This window comes from Geotrypetes seraphini, chromosome 4 (genome assembly GCF_902459505.1).
Source record: "Geotrypetes seraphini chromosome 4, aGeoSer1.1, whole genome shotgun sequence".
Classification (NCBI taxonomy): Eukaryota; Metazoa; Chordata; class Amphibia; order Gymnophiona; family Dermophiidae; genus Geotrypetes; species Geotrypetes seraphini.
Window position 1 is genome coordinate 245,515,713 of NC_047087.1, and position 16,804 is coordinate 245,532,516.

At 44.7% G+C, this 16,804-nt stretch overlaps 1 protein-coding gene across 2 annotated transcripts in view; it reads left to right on the forward strand.

Annotated features, from left to right (window-relative positions):
- TMEM26 (transmembrane protein 26) overlaps positions 1-16,804 on the forward strand; it is a 54,400-nt gene that overhangs the window by 25,146 nt on the left and 12,450 nt on the right. For both annotated transcript variants that reach the window (XM_033942996.1, XM_033942995.1), the window contains one exon: positions 4,449-4,525. In XM_033942996.1, coding sequence (XP_033798887.1) covers positions 4,449-4,525 — 77 coding nt within the window. The remainder of the gene's footprint in view (positions 1-4,448; positions 4,526-16,804) is intronic.

The window sequence follows — 16,804 nt, forward strand, 5'->3', positions numbered from 1 at the left end:
GAATACAGGATGTCCGGTGCTATACTCAGAGAGAGCCCTCAGGAAGGAGACTTTGGGAGTACTTGTAGGCAAGTCAATGAAACCGTCTGTGCAATGTGCGGCAGCAGCGAAAAGGGCAAACAGAATGTTAGGAATGATAAAGAAGGGGATCACAAACAGATCCGAGAAGGTTATCATGCAGCTGTACCGGGCCATGGTATGCCCCCATCTGTCACTGGAATACTATGTCCATTACTGGTCGCCGTACATGATAAAGGACATAGTACTACTCGAAAGGGTCCAGAGAAGAGCAACAAAAATGGTTAAGGGACTGGAGGAGTTGCTGTACAATGAGAGGCTAGAAAAACTGGGCCTCTTCTCCCTTGAAAAGAGGAGACTGAGAGGCGACATGATGAAAATATTCAAGATATTGAAGAGAATTGACTTAGTAGAGAAAAAGAGATTGTTCACCCTCTCCAAGGTGGAGAGAACGAGAGGGTAGAAATCTGGAATGCTCTTCAAGAGGCTGTTATAGGGGAAAGCACCATTCAGGGATTCAAGAAAAGGTTAGATAAGTTCCTGCTGGACCAGAACATACGCATGTAAGGCTAGGGCACTGGTCTTTGACCTAAGGGCATTACTTTGCCAGACAGTCTCGATCCTTCTCCAGGATTCTCTTCCGTGAACACAGAACAGAAGTATTTGTTTAGCACGTTTGCTTTTTCCTCATCACTCTCCACATATCGGTTCCCATCATCTTTTAGTTTAGCAATTCCATTTTTCATCTTCCTCCTCACTAATATATCAGAAAAAATTTTTGTCTCCCTTTTTTACATTTTTAGCCATTTGTTCTTCCGCCTGCATATCTTTCTCTTGGCTTATTTCAGTTTCACCCGGTAGTCCTTTCTGCACTTCTCTTCTTGGGTTTTTTAATATTTCACAAACGCCAGCTCTTTTGCCTTTATTTTCTCCACCACTAGTTTGGAGAACCATATCGGTTTCCTTTTTCCCTTGTTTTTATTTATTTTCTTCACATAAAGGTCCGTAGTCATTTTTATCGCTCCTTTCAGCTTAGACCACTGTTTTTCCACTTCTCTTATGTTCTCCTATCCTAACAGCTCTTTCTTCAGGTACTCTCCCATTTTATTAAAGTCCGTACATTTGAAATCTAGGACTTTAAATATTGTCCGGCCACTCTTCACTTTAGCCGTTATATAAACCAAACTGTTTGATGATCGCTACTTCCCAGGTGTGTATCCTCTTGAACTTTAGAGATACTCTCTCCATTTGTGAGATCCAGATCCAATATCATTTTTTCCCTCGTGGGTTCCGTCACCATTTGTCTGAGCGGAGCCTCTTGAAAGGCATCCACAAACTCCCTACTTCTTTCCGATTCCGCAGATGGAACTTTCCAGTCCGCATCCAGCAAGTTGAAATCTCCCAACAGCAGCACCTCGTCTATTCTTCCAAACTTTTGGATATCCACATTCAGATCCTTATCAATTTGCTGCGATTGTGTCGGAGGTCTGTAGACTACATCCACATAGATAGAAGTTCCATCTTCTCTTTTCAGAGTGATCCATATCACTTCTTCCTCTCCCCAGATCCCTTGCATTTCGGTCGCTTGGATATTGATCTTTACTTAGAAAGCTACTCCTCCACCTTTTTGACCATCTCTGTCCTTCCTAAATAGATTATATCCCGGTATGTTTGTATCCCATCCATAGGATTCACTGAACCATGTCTCTGTAATAGCGACAATATCAGGATCTGCCTCTAACATCAGGGCTTGCAGATCATGAACTATGTTGCTTAGACTGCGAGCATCTGTGGTCATCGCTTTCCAGCTATCTTTCAGCGGTAATCTCCTTTTTTGTATAGTTGTTTTGTTTCGTTTCACTTTCCATTGCAATGCTAGGAAGTGAGTTGCTGATATTAAGAACAAAAGAACATAAGTAATGCCTTTGCTGGGTCAGACCAGAGATCCATCATGCCCAGCAGTCCGCTCACGCGGCGGCCCATCAGGTCCAGGACCTGTATAGTAATCCTCTATCTATACCTTTCTTTACTACCATCACATCTTGTCTTTTGCCAGGGGTGGTCTCTATAATTGTCCTTCATACATACACCACCCCTACCTTCTAGTTTAAATGCCTAGAAACGTGAAGGATTTTCACAATAGCACAACAGTAACTTTTCACAAGGGATTCAAATCAATGACTTATTCCTCCAAAGATAGCAATACCTTCAGCTATCTTGGTATACCCTCATGCATATATATTATTATACCGTTCTAAAGGATCCTCAGCGGCACCACTTAGGGCTCGATACACTCTCATTGCCCAAAGCTTTACGTGTCAAATCTTCATCGGTAGAGTGGTCGGGTTGTTGGCGATTGAATATCTGGGGAAGTTCCTTGATAAAGCTAATAGCGAAACATGTCGGTATGACAATCCCTGGGCCAGAGACCACAAGTCACTAAGCTAAGTGTTGCTTTTTGAAAAGTAGATCAAATAGATCAAATTAAAACATAAGTAAAAAATGACATATAAAAATGATATATTTAAGTTAAGTTAGGACCCGATGAAGATTTGACACGTAAAGCTTTGGGCAATGAGAGTGTATCGAGCCCTAAGTGGTGCCGCTGAGGATCCTTTAGAACGGTATAATAATATATATGCATGAGGGTATACCAAGATAGCTGAAGGTATTGCTATCTTTGGAGGAATAAGTCATAGAAACGTGAAGGGGCATAATCGAAAGGAACGTCTAAGTTCGTTTTTGTCTAAGTCGCAAGTCGTCCAAAGTAAAAAACAGCCTAGGACACATTTTCGAAAAATACGTCCAAAATTTTTTTGTTTCGAAAATCGTCTAACTATACACCCTGCCGATCCGATCATCCAAGTCGCTAAATCGTCCATCTTTATACCACATTTTTGTCCAACTTTTCGTCCAAGTCAAAAACACCTAGAACAAGCCCTGTTAGACGTGGGAGGGGTCTGCAAAGTGATGGACTGAACACCCAGACATGGCACATAAATAGTGGGGTACCTTACAGGGCACTGCTGTGAACTTCACAAAAAGGGTGCCATGTCTTCTCATTACAGCTCCCTTATAGGTCATGGTGAGCCCCCCAAACCTCCTCCAAAATCCCCTAGACCCACTTATCTACCACCCCAATAGCCCTTATGGCTGCAGAAGCCACTTATATGCCAGTACAAAAGGGTTTTGGGGGTGTATAGGAGTGCACATGTTTCAGTATCAATACAGTGATTACAGGGGCTTATGGGCATGGGTCCTCCTCTCCATGAGTCCCTAACCCACCCTCAAGACGGCTTAAGCCGTCTTTGTGCTGGATGACTAGGCTTTCCTATGCCAGACTGCTAGGTGGCTGAATTTTAAAGGTGTGATTAATATTTTTATGGGGGTTGGCGGGGGGGGGGGGTCGGTGATCACTGGGGTAAGGTGTGGGGGTCTGTTTTATGTGTTTGCAGTGCTTATCTGGTGACTTTAGGTGGGTTTTTGTGACTTAGACCATGTTTTAAATGGTCTAAGTCACAACATCCAAGTTCCGTCGATCCTGGGCTGTATAACTTTCAGTTATACATGCTGTACGACTAAGTCTAAGCCGGCCCACATCCCGCCCAAATCCCGCCCTCGACACTCCTCCTGAAACGCCCCGTTTAGCTATGGTTGTTCAGCGGCACTATGAAGGCCTAGGTCGTTTAGAAATACATCCAAAACCCGGTTTGATTATCGGCACTTGGACGTCTTTCGTTTATGATCGTCCAAGTGCTGACAGGCCGGTTTTTGGATGTTTTTCTCATTCGATTATGAGCCCCATATTGTTTAAACTTCTCCGCAAAGATTCTTTTTTCTGCTATAGTAATATGTAGCCCATCAGTACAATATAGTTTCTTGTCTTTCCATGTATTACCCCATCCTCCTATGTACCTGAAGCCTTCATGATGACACCAGGCTTTGAGCCATCTATTAAAGTCCTCTGTGTTTTTAACTCTTTGCTCTCCCTTTCCACATGCAGGCAGTACTTCAGAAAAAGCTACAGTCTTTACAAAAGACTTATTGATTAATTTAAATAATGTTTCCCAGGTAGCAGACTCACTCTGAAAGTTTACTAAAGAGATGATCCTATATTCACTCGTATTTTTCAAAAGGAGGGAAAAAAGGATTAACATCAAATTGTCAATGTTTTTGCACATTTTCCTTGTACTGTATACTGCTTCCTTTTTTGTGAAGTAAAAGTAGTTTTGTACATTGGCCTCTATACCTGACCTAATTTTGATATTGCTGTCAACTAAAGGATTCCCTAACTTATACTATTTTATATCATAATAATTTGAATGTTTTGATTGAAGATTGTATGCTTAAACTATATGCAATGAGAGAAAACAATCTCTTAAATGAATGATATATATTATATTTCCTTTTTTTAACCCCATTTGTTTCAGAAGTAACAGAGTCTTAGTATATTCAATTCTTGCTGTATGGACCTGGAGCATGTTGCAGTTTCCCCTTGATCTTGCTGGTGAGTATCTCATTGTAAATAACAAAAAAAAAATAAAAAATAAATAAATATATATATATATAATATATATATATTGATCATGTAAGATAATATGATATATAAAGCATGGAATGAACATAGTAGATCTCTAATCAGAAGATAATAGTATACTGTATATTGAAGAACTAAGGCCAGTACTTGGCAGACTTGCATGGTCTGTGTCACGTTTATGGCCATTCAGTTGAGGATGGGCCGGGATGGTTTAGATGAGCTGGAGTGAGCTTCGAAGGAGACTCCAGTAGATGGCCAATACCAGGCAGAGCTCTAGGTTTCTGGCCCAAAAATATCTAAGAAAAAGGACTATTTAAATTAAATCATTAAATTATAGAGAGTGTATGTTTGGGTAGACTGTTTGGACCATTCAGGTCTTTATCGGCCATCATTTACCCCCTCTTTTACGAAACTGCAATAGCAGTTTCTAGCGCTGGGAGCCGCGCTGAATGGCCCGCGCTGCTCCTGACACTCATAGGAACTCAATGAGCGTCGGGAGCAGCGCAGCTTCCCGCACTAGAAACTGCTATCGCAATTTGTAAAAGGAGGCCTTACTATGTTACTATGTATAAGGGAATCATATTATCTTGCATGATTACAAGGGGGTGCTGAAATGTTTTCAGCCCAACTAACCATCTTCCTAAATTCTGAGCATTATTTTGCTATTGTAGCTGAAAACAATGCTATCATATTTTGTTAAGTGCCAATTTGAAGAAATGAAATTCTATGTTTTTGACATTGTTTCAGATCATTGATTGAACCATACCAATGTCATTCCCTTCGTGGTTGGGTCTCATAAATTATTGTTAGCACTCTTGCTTCTCAAGGAACAAGAATCAAACTCTTAACAACCTTCTATAGTCCTTTGTAAAATGTGGAATTGAAATTGCAGAACTATTTGGCTATAGTGTCACAAGTTCCAGTTTTGTCTTATTTTTAGATGGACTAAATCTGTAATTCATTGATGACTAACCTATATTTCAGCTAGAGCAACCAGTCTGCTACATAGGACTGAACTAAGAAAGCTAGTTTTGGAGGGCTCAGTAGGTTGACTGACATTAATTTTTAGAGGATTTATTGGTTACCTTCATTAGTTAATCATATGTATATTTTTTTCAGTTTAAGTTATGGGGTCATTGACCATTGAAAATTTGTCATTCAGTTAAAATCTAATCAGCTACATATAGGAGGAGACCATGCATTTGCACAGATATGATAAAACTTTAGGGGCTCTTTCACTAAGCTGTGCTAAAACGTGACTGGTGCTAATATTAATGCATGGGTGTCCCATGCGCTAAGGCCAATTTTATCATGGCTGTAAAATGGCCACATTTTGCATTTTTTTTTTTTTAATTAATGGCCACATGCTAATTTCCAAATTAGCATGTGGCCATCATCGCGTGAGCCTCTAGCGCCTCCTATTTACTTGATGTTAAGAGCTCCCGGGCTAAGCACATGCTAATCAGTTAGCACACAGTGATGTAGCTGCACTAACCAATTATTTATTTACTTATTCAATTTTCTAAACCGTTCTCCCAGGGGAGCTCAGAACGGTTTACATGAATTTATTCAGGTACTCAAGTATTTTTTCCTGTCTGTCCCGGTGAGCTCACAATCTATCTAATGTACCTGGGGCAATGGGGGGATTAAGTGACTTGCCCAGGATCACAAGGAGCAGTGTGGGTCAGGGTGCTTAGGCTGTAGCTTTAACCCTGCGCCACTCTAGATGTAGTAAACGTGAGCCAAGTATAAGACAATCAAGCCATTGTGACCTCACTGATGAGGTTGGCTCTTAGGCACTGCTGGAATGAGGCATTGTGATGTCACAATACCAGCTCTGGTTATCAGAGGCTGAAACTTCTCACTATTTATATATTCAATTTTCTATACCGTTCTCCCAGGGGAGCTCAGAACAGTTTACATGAATTTATTCAGGTACTCAAGCATTTTTCCCTGTCTGTCCCGGCAGGCTCTCAATCTATGCATGCATACTTTACACCCCCACCCCCCAAACATTCCCCCTGCACTAAAAAATAAAATGTATTTTTTAGCACATGGGAAGCACGTGTCAAACCTAAAACTACTCTGGGATGCCTGAGTGCATCCCAAGGAAGCGCCTTTTTAACCTGCAATAAGTACGCATTAGTGCCTACTGCAGCTTGATAAAAGAACCCCTCAACCAGTATTCAACATTATCCAGTTGAAGTTAACAGATCTATTAACTTGATAAGGATATTTGTTAACTCAAACTGCTTATAGTTAACTGTGCAAAATTAACTAGTACTCTGCCTGAACTTTAAATGGATAAGGACATGTTAACTATTGACCCCCCATTAGGCTTAAACACTAATAAGAATGTTGCCGATGAAAACACTGGTTTAACATAAACAGGTTATAAAATGATAATTAAAAGAAATCTTAGGGGCACTTTTACTAAAGCTTATTGCGTGTTAACAGACTTTAGTGCACACTAAGGCCCTGATTCTCTAAAAGTGTGTCCCGATTTTAGGCAGCTGTAGGCGTCCTACAGCTGTCTAATCAGCCAATCGGGATGCACGTTGTTTAAAAAAAAATGCTCCCCAGGCAGGCCGCCTATATTGAAGGCAAGGCCCGCAAGACACCTAGGCCCTGATTCTGTATAGGACGCCCGGGAGAGGCGTCCTATTCAGAATCGGCCTAAACTAAATCCCGATTCTGTAACCGGCGTCCATGTTACAGACGCGGGTTAGAGAATCGGGTTAGATTAGACACAGCCCGCTACACTTATCGCGGCAAGGGATCTCTCTGCCGCTATAAGTATAGCGGGCCGTGGCCCCCTGACCGATCGCTGGCAGGAGGGTGCCCAAACCCTCCTGCCCGAAGACGCACCCCTCTCCCCGACACTACCGACCGCCCCCCCGACACTACCGACCGCCCCCCCCCGACATTACTGATCTCCCCCCCCGACAATATCGATCGATGGCAGGAGGGTGCCCAATCTCTCCTGCCCAAAGACGCACCCTCCCGACACTACCGACCGCCCCACCCCCGACACTACCGACCGCCCCCCCCGCCGACATTACCGATCTCCCCCCCCCCGACAATATCGGTCGCTGGCAGGAGGGTGCCCAATCCCTCCTGCCCGAAGACGCACACCCCCCCGGCGCTAACAACCCCCACTCCACCATACCTGTTCTTACAGATGGGTCTTGCACGTCGAGCAAGCAGGCACGCCTCGTTGAAATGAGGCGGGCCCGCCCCTTCCCGGCCCATCCCGCCGAAGCCAAAGGCCTGATTGGCCCAGGCTCTAGAAGTCTGGACCAATCAGGCCTTAGGAATAGCGGGTCCGCCCATCCCTACTAAGTCTAAGGTCTGATTGGCCAATCAGGCCTTAGATTAAGGTCGGTAGTGTCGGGGAGGGGGGTGCGTCTTCGGGCAGGAGGGTTTGGGCACCCTCCTGCCAGTGATCGGTCAGGGGCCACGGCCCGCTATACTTATAGCGGCAGAGAGATCCCTTGCCACGATAAGTATAGCGGCCGCGTCTACTTACAATGTAGACCAGCATTTTGCTGGCCTACATTTTTAAGCTTCTCATCTACTAGGGAGACGCATAGGGCCGCCTAGGTTCAGCCTAAGGCCCGCCTAAGGCCCTTAGATGAGCTTAGGCATCTTGGGGGTCTCCCTAGGCTCCCGGAGGCGCCTTCAGGCCTGCCTGGGGAGCATTTTTTTTTTTTAAAACGTGCATCCCGATTGGCTGATTAGACAGCTGTAGGACGTCTACAGCTGCCTAAAATCGGGACGCACTTTTAGAGAATCAGGGCCTAAATGCTATGCAGTTTATTTTATACCTATGGGCCACGTGGCACCTAGCACATGCATTAGAGCAGGGGTAGGGAACTCCGGTCCTCGAGAGCCATATTCCAGTCGGGTTTTCAGGATTTCCCCCAATGAATATGCATTGAAAGCAGTGCATGCAAATAGATCTCATGCATATTCATTGGGGAAATCCTGAAAACCCGACAGGAATACGGCTCTCGAGGACCGGAGTTCCCTACCCCTGCATTAGAGTGTGTTAGGTTTTAGTAAAAAGGGATAAAGATCATCCTCTTCACAGACTACTTTAGCCAAGAAAAACAACATAGAGGAGACAGTTGGCTAGTCCCCACTCCCCAGCATCAGGAGCACGCTAGGATGAACACAATGGGGATATAAATAGACAAAGCACAAAAGCCCAGAAAACTAGAATGAGGAAGATGATATTTTAAAGATAAACATAAAACACGATACAGATATGTGTATATAGATTATATTTAGTTGAATTGGCCAACCTCCTTAGGAGGTATGTAAATATTGTGTACTTAGCTGCAATACTAAACCTGATATTATATGTGAATATACGTAGGATAATTGATTTGGTATAAACATATGCATATAAGTAGGATGATCGATGTGCCAGTAGCATAAGTAGCTGTGGCTCTGTATTGTTCTGTCCTGCTGCTCCGAATTGTTCCTGTCCTCCAGATTGTTCCTGTCCTGCTACTCCAGATTGTTCCTGTCCTCCAGATTGTTCCTGTCCTCCTGCTCCGGATTGTTCCTGTCCTGCTGCTCCAGATTGTTCCTGTCCTCCAGATTGTTCCTGTCCTGCTACTCCGGATTGTTCCTGTCCTCCAGATTGTTCCTGTCCTGCTCCGGATTGTTTCTGTCCTGCTGCTCCAGATTGTTCCTGTCCTCCAGATTGTTCCTGTCCTGCTACTCCGGATTGTTCCTATCCTCCAGATTGTTCCTGTCCTCTTGCTCCGGATTGTTCCTGTCCTGCTGCTCCAGATTGTTCCTGTCCTGCTACTCCGGATTGTTCCTGTCCTCTAGATTGTTCCTGTCCTGCTGCTCCAGATTGTTCCAGCCCTTCAGATTGATCCTGATCAGCTGTTACAGCTAGTTCCTGCTTCTTATGCTCTGTGGTTACAGATTGCTACTTCCCTGACGATCCAACTGAGCTGCGCTATAGTTCCAGCCTCTTCCTGCAGTAGTAAATTCAATATTGCCTGCATAATGCCATGAAACAGCTCCAAGAATCAACGCCAGAAGAAGCAGCTGGCAGAATCTCAGTTCCTCGCTGCAGCACTCTCTCAACAACACGCACTGATCTGCAATGCCTCCCTGATGTTGCCCCCCCCCCCCAGTGATCCTCTACCAGGCAGAAGCAGCAGCCCTAGAGGTACATTGAATCAGTGGACCTCCCCTTGACAGTCGGCCTTGCGTCCCCGAGAAGAGCCGCAAGATCTGCGCGAGGACGTGCTCCCATGCTTCAGTGCTGGTCTACACATGGCGCAAGCTCTCCTCTCCCTCAGGAATCAAGTGCCTCTCTGTGTGGGTTAGAACCTCAACTTGTACAGTCCATTTCCACTCGGGCTTTGGCGATCCCATTCCCGCTCTCACTGGTGTAGCATTTCCACGTCATGCAGGAGACAAAGGAACTATAGTCCCTCGGACAGAGCGCACCGCAGGCATTGAGCAGAAAGAAGATCCATTTCCCAATCGCCTGGCCATTGGGTCCCTTCCAATAGGAGATCTGTGTCCCGGGATGGCTGGAAAGCATCTAGGGAGTGTGGCAAAAGGCGCAGAAGTCAGTCCCCGAGGAATCACAGTCACTGCAATCAGGAGGGGCTTCATAGACATTATAGGACAGCATGTCCCAGCCTGCAGAGATTCATGTGCTTGTGAGAGCAGCAGCTTACTTTGTTCTCAGAGTGTCACAGTCACCCTTGCTGCGGTGCCCCCTCACATGAGCCGTGGGATGTGGCCACTTTCTGCACCAGGAGAGGCACAAGGAACCATGGCGTGCTGCAGCAGATCTTACCTAATAACATCACAACAACAGAAGAAGCGGGCAGCGCTACTCAACTTGGATGCGGTGAGCAGAGTGGCACCCCCAGTGGTCAGCCAGTGGTAACTGAGCCCCTTGCCTCAAAGGATAGCTTGTCTAAGGCCTCACCAGAAAAAATGGTAAGAAGTGAAGGCGGTCTTCCTCCTTTTATTCTTCCCCTTCCTTGCTTGTGCAAGAACGTCAGATTCTGCCTATCTCCCAGGCTATACAATGCTCTTACAGTGTTCCGCCGGAGCACTTGTGGCAAAGAGTCCTGAGATCTCTCAGGAAGAAGATAATCAAGAGGGAATAATTTGATATTTTCAAGCTTGTGGAGGGCAGGCGCAAGAAGTATGCTAAGCAGGCAATACAAGGGTACCTAGTGCAGACTCACAATAAAACCATTCCCCACAATCTGGCCTGCTGGGTGCAGTCTTTTGCCCAGATGATGAGTGTTACATGCAGGAAAAGGCCGGAACTGATGGTACCTAGCTATCTAGATACGGTGATTGGCATCTACCGCAGAAAATGAGGGGCCTGCCTGGTTAGCATACAACAAGCACGTCAGGAACAAAATGGAGTCCAACTTAAGCCTGGCATGGGACATGGACGACAGTGCTCTGTGGTTAAGGAATGTTTTCATATGCAGTGCCAATCCCCTGAGATGTCCCTCCTTTCAGAAAACCAGAGGAGGGGGCAAATCGGGGAGGCCTGCCCCTGGGTTGCACGATGTATGCTGGAAATATAACAAGTCCACATGCAACATCTCAGGTTGAAAGTGTGCACCATCTGTGGCTCTCCCCATCCTTCATCCCTGTGTGCCAGAAAACCTCAAGCAAACCATGGAATCAGCGCTAGAGCCTAATGGCCCTTGCTTAGCTCCCTTTCCAATCAGTGTACATAATATGTTGCCATGGCTGGAGCTCTATCCAAAATGCAAGGCTGCTCAATGGCTCCAAAGCGGTTTCACTGAGGGGTTTTCCATCCCTTTTGTTGGGGCCATTCCTCCGGCTTCCACCGTGATTGGCTCTGTTCCAAGGCGTCACCTGACCTCTGTGATAGTGAACAAAGTGGTTGTGGAAATTGAAGCAGGGCGAGTGGCAGGCTCTTTTGGACACCCCTCCCCGTTCAATCGGATGTTTGTGTTTCTACTGTCTGCAGTCCCGAAGAAGGAAAAAGGGAAATATCGGCTGATTTACAGCTTGCCCTACCACCGGGTTCGTCAATCAATGACCACATCTCTGTCATTTGACTCAGAGATGGACATGGTGCGGTCGGCTGGTCCTGGAGCCATGATGGCGAAGGTAGATATTGAATTGGCGTTCCGACTCCTGCCTATCCACCCCGGCAGTTTTCCTCTCCTTGTATTCAGTCATTCAGGCCTATTCTTCTATGGTAAGTGCATGCCGATGGGTTGTGCGGTCTCTTATAACCTCTTTGAGAAGTTGAACCCCTTTCTGCATTGGGTAGTTGCTCAATGAGCTACGGTGGCAACTATTGTACAATATCTTGATGACTTCTTCTTTGTCGGTCCAAGTGGATCAGGGATATGCGATTGGATCCTAGCAACTTTCCTGGCGGTGGCCATGGAATATAGAGTACCAGTTGCATCCAGCAAACCTTCAGGCCCGTGGTAAGATTCACCTTCCTGGGAATCAAGATTGACTCATTGCGAATGATAACCAGGCTGCTTGTCGACAAGATGGAGGATTTGAGGTTGAGAATACAGAAGGCGATAGGGGCTTGCAAGCTTACATTGTATGAACTGCAGTCCCTCATTGGATCCCTGAACTTTTCCCGCAGAGTGATTCCCAGAATATTTGTTCGAAGGTTGGCAGCAGCAACGGCGGCATCTGCCACAAACATGTACGGGTATCGCTTCCTTTGAAGCAAGACCTTAAGATTTGGTTCAAGTTCTTAAATTAATTCAATGGACTAGCCTTCATACAGGAGTGGGCTGTGTCAAGTGTGGACCTGAACCTCTTCACTGATGCAGCGGGCGCCGTAGGTTGTAGAGCCTTCTGTGACGGAGCCTGGTTTGCTTCCCTTTTGGCTACGAGCATGAGTGAAGGCCCTTTATGTGTGGACACACAAACTGTCTAATAAGAAGGTGGTATTTTGGTCAGATAATGCTGTGGTGCTAGAATCCGTCAACAGGCAGTCTGCTCACTGCCCACGGGTTGCGGAGTTGTTCCAAGCTTTTGTGCTGTGCTGTCTTCAGATCAACTTCTATGCGCAGGTGTGTCATGTACATGGTGTGGATAATCAAATAGCGGACGCTCTTTCATGACAGTATTTTCCTCTCTTTCGACAGCTAGCTCCAGCGGTGGAAGAGGTGCCGACAGCTATCCCTGAAAAGCTGTGGAGTCTGGGGGTAGTGCTGCAGAACATCTGATCGCTGGTTCTCTAGCTCCGGCCAAGTGGCGGTCATACCAGACTGCATTCCAGCATGTCTCTGAGCATATAAATTCTTGGCATTTAAAAACTTACTTATTCTACGACAGCTTCAGTGCTCAATATTGCCATTATAGAATACTTGCTTAGAGTTCAATTCTTTCGCACCTAATTTTTGTGCATTTTCTTAAATTTAATCTACCCTTAAATGTTCAAATATTTAACAGGCTATGATAAAGTACAAGATGAAATATTTTGCATAGAATGAAACTGTATGAAAGTGCAGTGTGACTCAATAGAACTACAATATTTCTCTAAGAGAGTGATGACTATCTGGAACAGATTTCGTGGGGAGTATGTGGCACAGTGGTTAAAGCTACTGCCTCAGAACCCTGAGGTTGTGGGTTAAAATCCCATGCTGCTACTTGTGACCCTGGGCAAGTCACTTAATCCCCCATTGCCCCAGGTACATTAGATAGAGTGTGAGCCCACTGGGACAGATAAGGAAAAATGCTTGAGTACCTGAATGTGAACCACTTAGGCTATAAGTGGTATATAAATACTAAAAAAAAAAATACATTTTTAGGAGCTGAAAAAGTATCAGGCTTCAGTCATGATTGGATAGATGCAAAGGGGGAAATTTTATAAAGCTTTTCCATGTGTAGAGCTGTTTTACAAATAGCGAAAGGTTTGTGTAACATTTCACAACTCCACATGCACATAAAAATTAGGCACATGGATAGAGTGCACCTACTTTTTACTCAGCCTTTGCACTGGCATTCCTGGAGGTGCATCTTCAGCAAAACGGTATACAATTGTGATATACATGCTTGCATAATTTACAAAATATTCAGCATGACATTCGAAAGATCCCAAAATTAGAGAGGACATCAAAACTCATCACATCTTGTAATTATAAGCCACAGAAGTAAATTATATATAATGGACCTTCATCTTGGGAGATCACAAAGGACCTTTCTATGAAAAGCATTAAGCTTTGGACTTAACGTGGCATAAAGCAGGATTTTATGAGTGGCAAACCCAAAACTAATGCTGCATCAAGAAGGGGTGTTCCTGCTTTTTTTTTTTTTTTAATTGTAAGTCATGCATTAACATTCAGATTAAAATGGGGTATCTGCCATTCAGTTAACATGTAAGTGGTAAGTTGTCCTGTATTACCTTTGTGTTAACGCACGCACGCAATAAGTGTAATGTGCCAGCTGGTTAATGCTTCCTTACTTACTCTCTACCTGTGCCACACAGTCTGACAGGAAATTCACTAATGCAGTGTTCTTCAACTACCAGTCCACAGAAATTTCCTGCCGGTCCACAGGGCCAGCATGTGCATCAGGTCCAAAATAGTGTTCTTCAACCACCGGTCCACGGTGCAATCAATGCGGCATTATCTTTGAGTCAGCTCCCTCTTCCTCACTGATTCAGTGCACAAAGTCACGGGCGCATCCTGCGCCTGAACCAGAAGCCTTCTCTCTAGCGTTGCAACGTCAGAGGGTAGGCTTCCAGATGAGGCATGAGACGCGCAAGGAGTGAAGAAGAGGGAGCCGGCCTGAAGATAATACCGGGGGCAGCATAAAATGGCCAGGTGGGAGCAGGCCAGAAGGTAAGGCATAGCATGGAGGGAGGGAGACAACAAAGGTAGGGGGGAATGATTTTATTTTTGAATTTAGTGATTGAATTATGTCAGTTTTGAGAATTTACATCTGCTGTTAACCATTATGTGTTGTTAATAAGATGATATTGTGTATCTGTGAAAAATGAATGAAAAAAATAGTGTTACAATTAGTACTATTATGGGGGTGGGGTCTAGGGTGGAGATTGGGTAGAGATGGGCGGGCTCTGGGCCACGACATAGCCCAGTGTTCTTCAACCGCCGGTCCATGAACCAATGCCGGTCCACAGACTAATTCTTTTATTTATGCCGGTCCATAGGTGTAAAAAGGTTGAAAAACACTGTACTAATGCACAGTTTAACATGCAAAAAAAGGGAAACTACTGTACTGAAAAATCCAGAGTCACAAAGAAGACAGTCCCTGCTCGAAAGAGCTTACAATCTAAACAGCCAAGACAGACAAACAGGATGTCATAGATACAGTTAAGGGCCTGATTCTATGTATAGCGCAAAAAATATCTATGCTGAGCTGCATAAACTCATTTAAAATGTCAGCGCGTTGGTTTCAAATTTGGTGCCCAAAATATAAACAACCTGGCTATGCGGATGATACAATGCTCATGACCAGCTACAAAGACATGCTGTATCTACTGAAAAAGGTTAAAGCCAAAGGCCATAACATGGCATTAGAACTGAACATAAACAAGATGAAGATTGTGAACATGGAAAACGATGAAGATTTTGAGCTTGAAGGCAATAGAATAGAAGCTGTAAAAGATTTCAGTCTCCTGGGCTCTTTCATAAACAAAGAGGCAACTAGCAGGGAAGAAACACTCCACAGAATAGCACTTGTCGGTCACTCTTCAATGAAGGCTCTTGACAAAGTATTCAAAGGCAAGGAAATAACACTCCAAACAAAGCTCAGACTTGTTCATGCACTCATTTTCTCAGTGGTCAATTACAGATGCGAAAGCTGGACTCTACAGAAACAAGACAGAAAGAAGATTGAGTCATTTGAGCTTTGGTGCTGAGGAAGGATTTTATGCGTGTTGTGGGGTGACGGGACTAAATCGCGCGAGACAATGGTGCGCCGACAACGGTGCACCGACAACTGAGCGCCGATAACTGAGCGCAAGGTTGATGGGGCGCCGAAGAAAAGCACTATTTTAAAGGGCTCCGACGGGGGATGTGGGGGGGAACCCCCCCCACTTTACTTAACAGACATTGCACTGCCATTGTGGGGGGGTTGGGGAGTTGTAACCCCCCACATTATACTTAAAACTGAACTTTTTCCCTAAAAAAACAGGCAAAAAGTTTGGTTTCAAGTATAATGAGGAGGGTTACAACCCCTCAAACCCCCCACAATGCCAGCGCGATGTCTGTTAAGTAAAATAGGGGGGTTCGCCACCAACAACCCCCCGTCGGAACCCTTTAAAATAGTGCTTTTCTTTGGCGCGCCGTCAACCTTGTGCTCAGTTGTCGGCGCGCCGTTGTCTCGCACGATTTTGTCTATGAACCGTGTTGTGGAATGCCGGAAGGACTAACAAATCAATTCCGGAAGAGATCAGACCAGCAATGTCATGCAAATCCAAATGATGAAATTACGACTGTCTTATTTTGGTCACACTGTCAGAAGAGAAAGATAATTGGAAAAGGACATCATGTTGGGGAAAACTGAAGAGGGCAACCTGCAATCAGATGGCTGGACTTGTTGAAACAGAAGAGCACCTCGCCTTCGAGAAAGGACAGTCAAACAAAAAAAAGGCAAGGGTGGTGGTTTTTCAACTGGTAATAAAGTCTTTATTAAACAATTAAAAATCTCAACAAGGATCCCTGTTTTGGCATATAAAAACGACTTCCTCAGGGGACACTTGAGCTGTTTGACTGCTCAAGTGTTCCCTGAGGAAGGGCACTAGGTCTTTCTTCATGTTATTCACACCATCCAGGATGTCTACTCTATTGCAGATTTTGGTATCATCCGCAAAGAGGCAAAACTTACCTGACAGCCCTTCAGCAATATCGCTTACAAAAATGTTAAAAAGAACAGGCCCAAGAACAGAACCTTGAGGCACACCACTGGTTACATTCCCTTCCTCAATGGAAATTCACGGGACGCAGCAGTCTGCCAAATCTCAGCAATCAATGACATCATTAATTTTAAGCAACATGCTTGCCATTTGTATATGTGGGCAGCAATGTCTTATTATTACTTATCAAAAGAGAATAAAGTATTGGAGAAATTCTTACCACTCGATCTCATGTGCCTTTAACACCATCTAGAACCTTTAAACATTTTGCCTTTTTGGACTTCTCATATAGGCATCCTGTTACAAAGTTACCCCAGTTGGGACCTTAATGGCTGGGGGAGAGAAAAGACCATAGACTG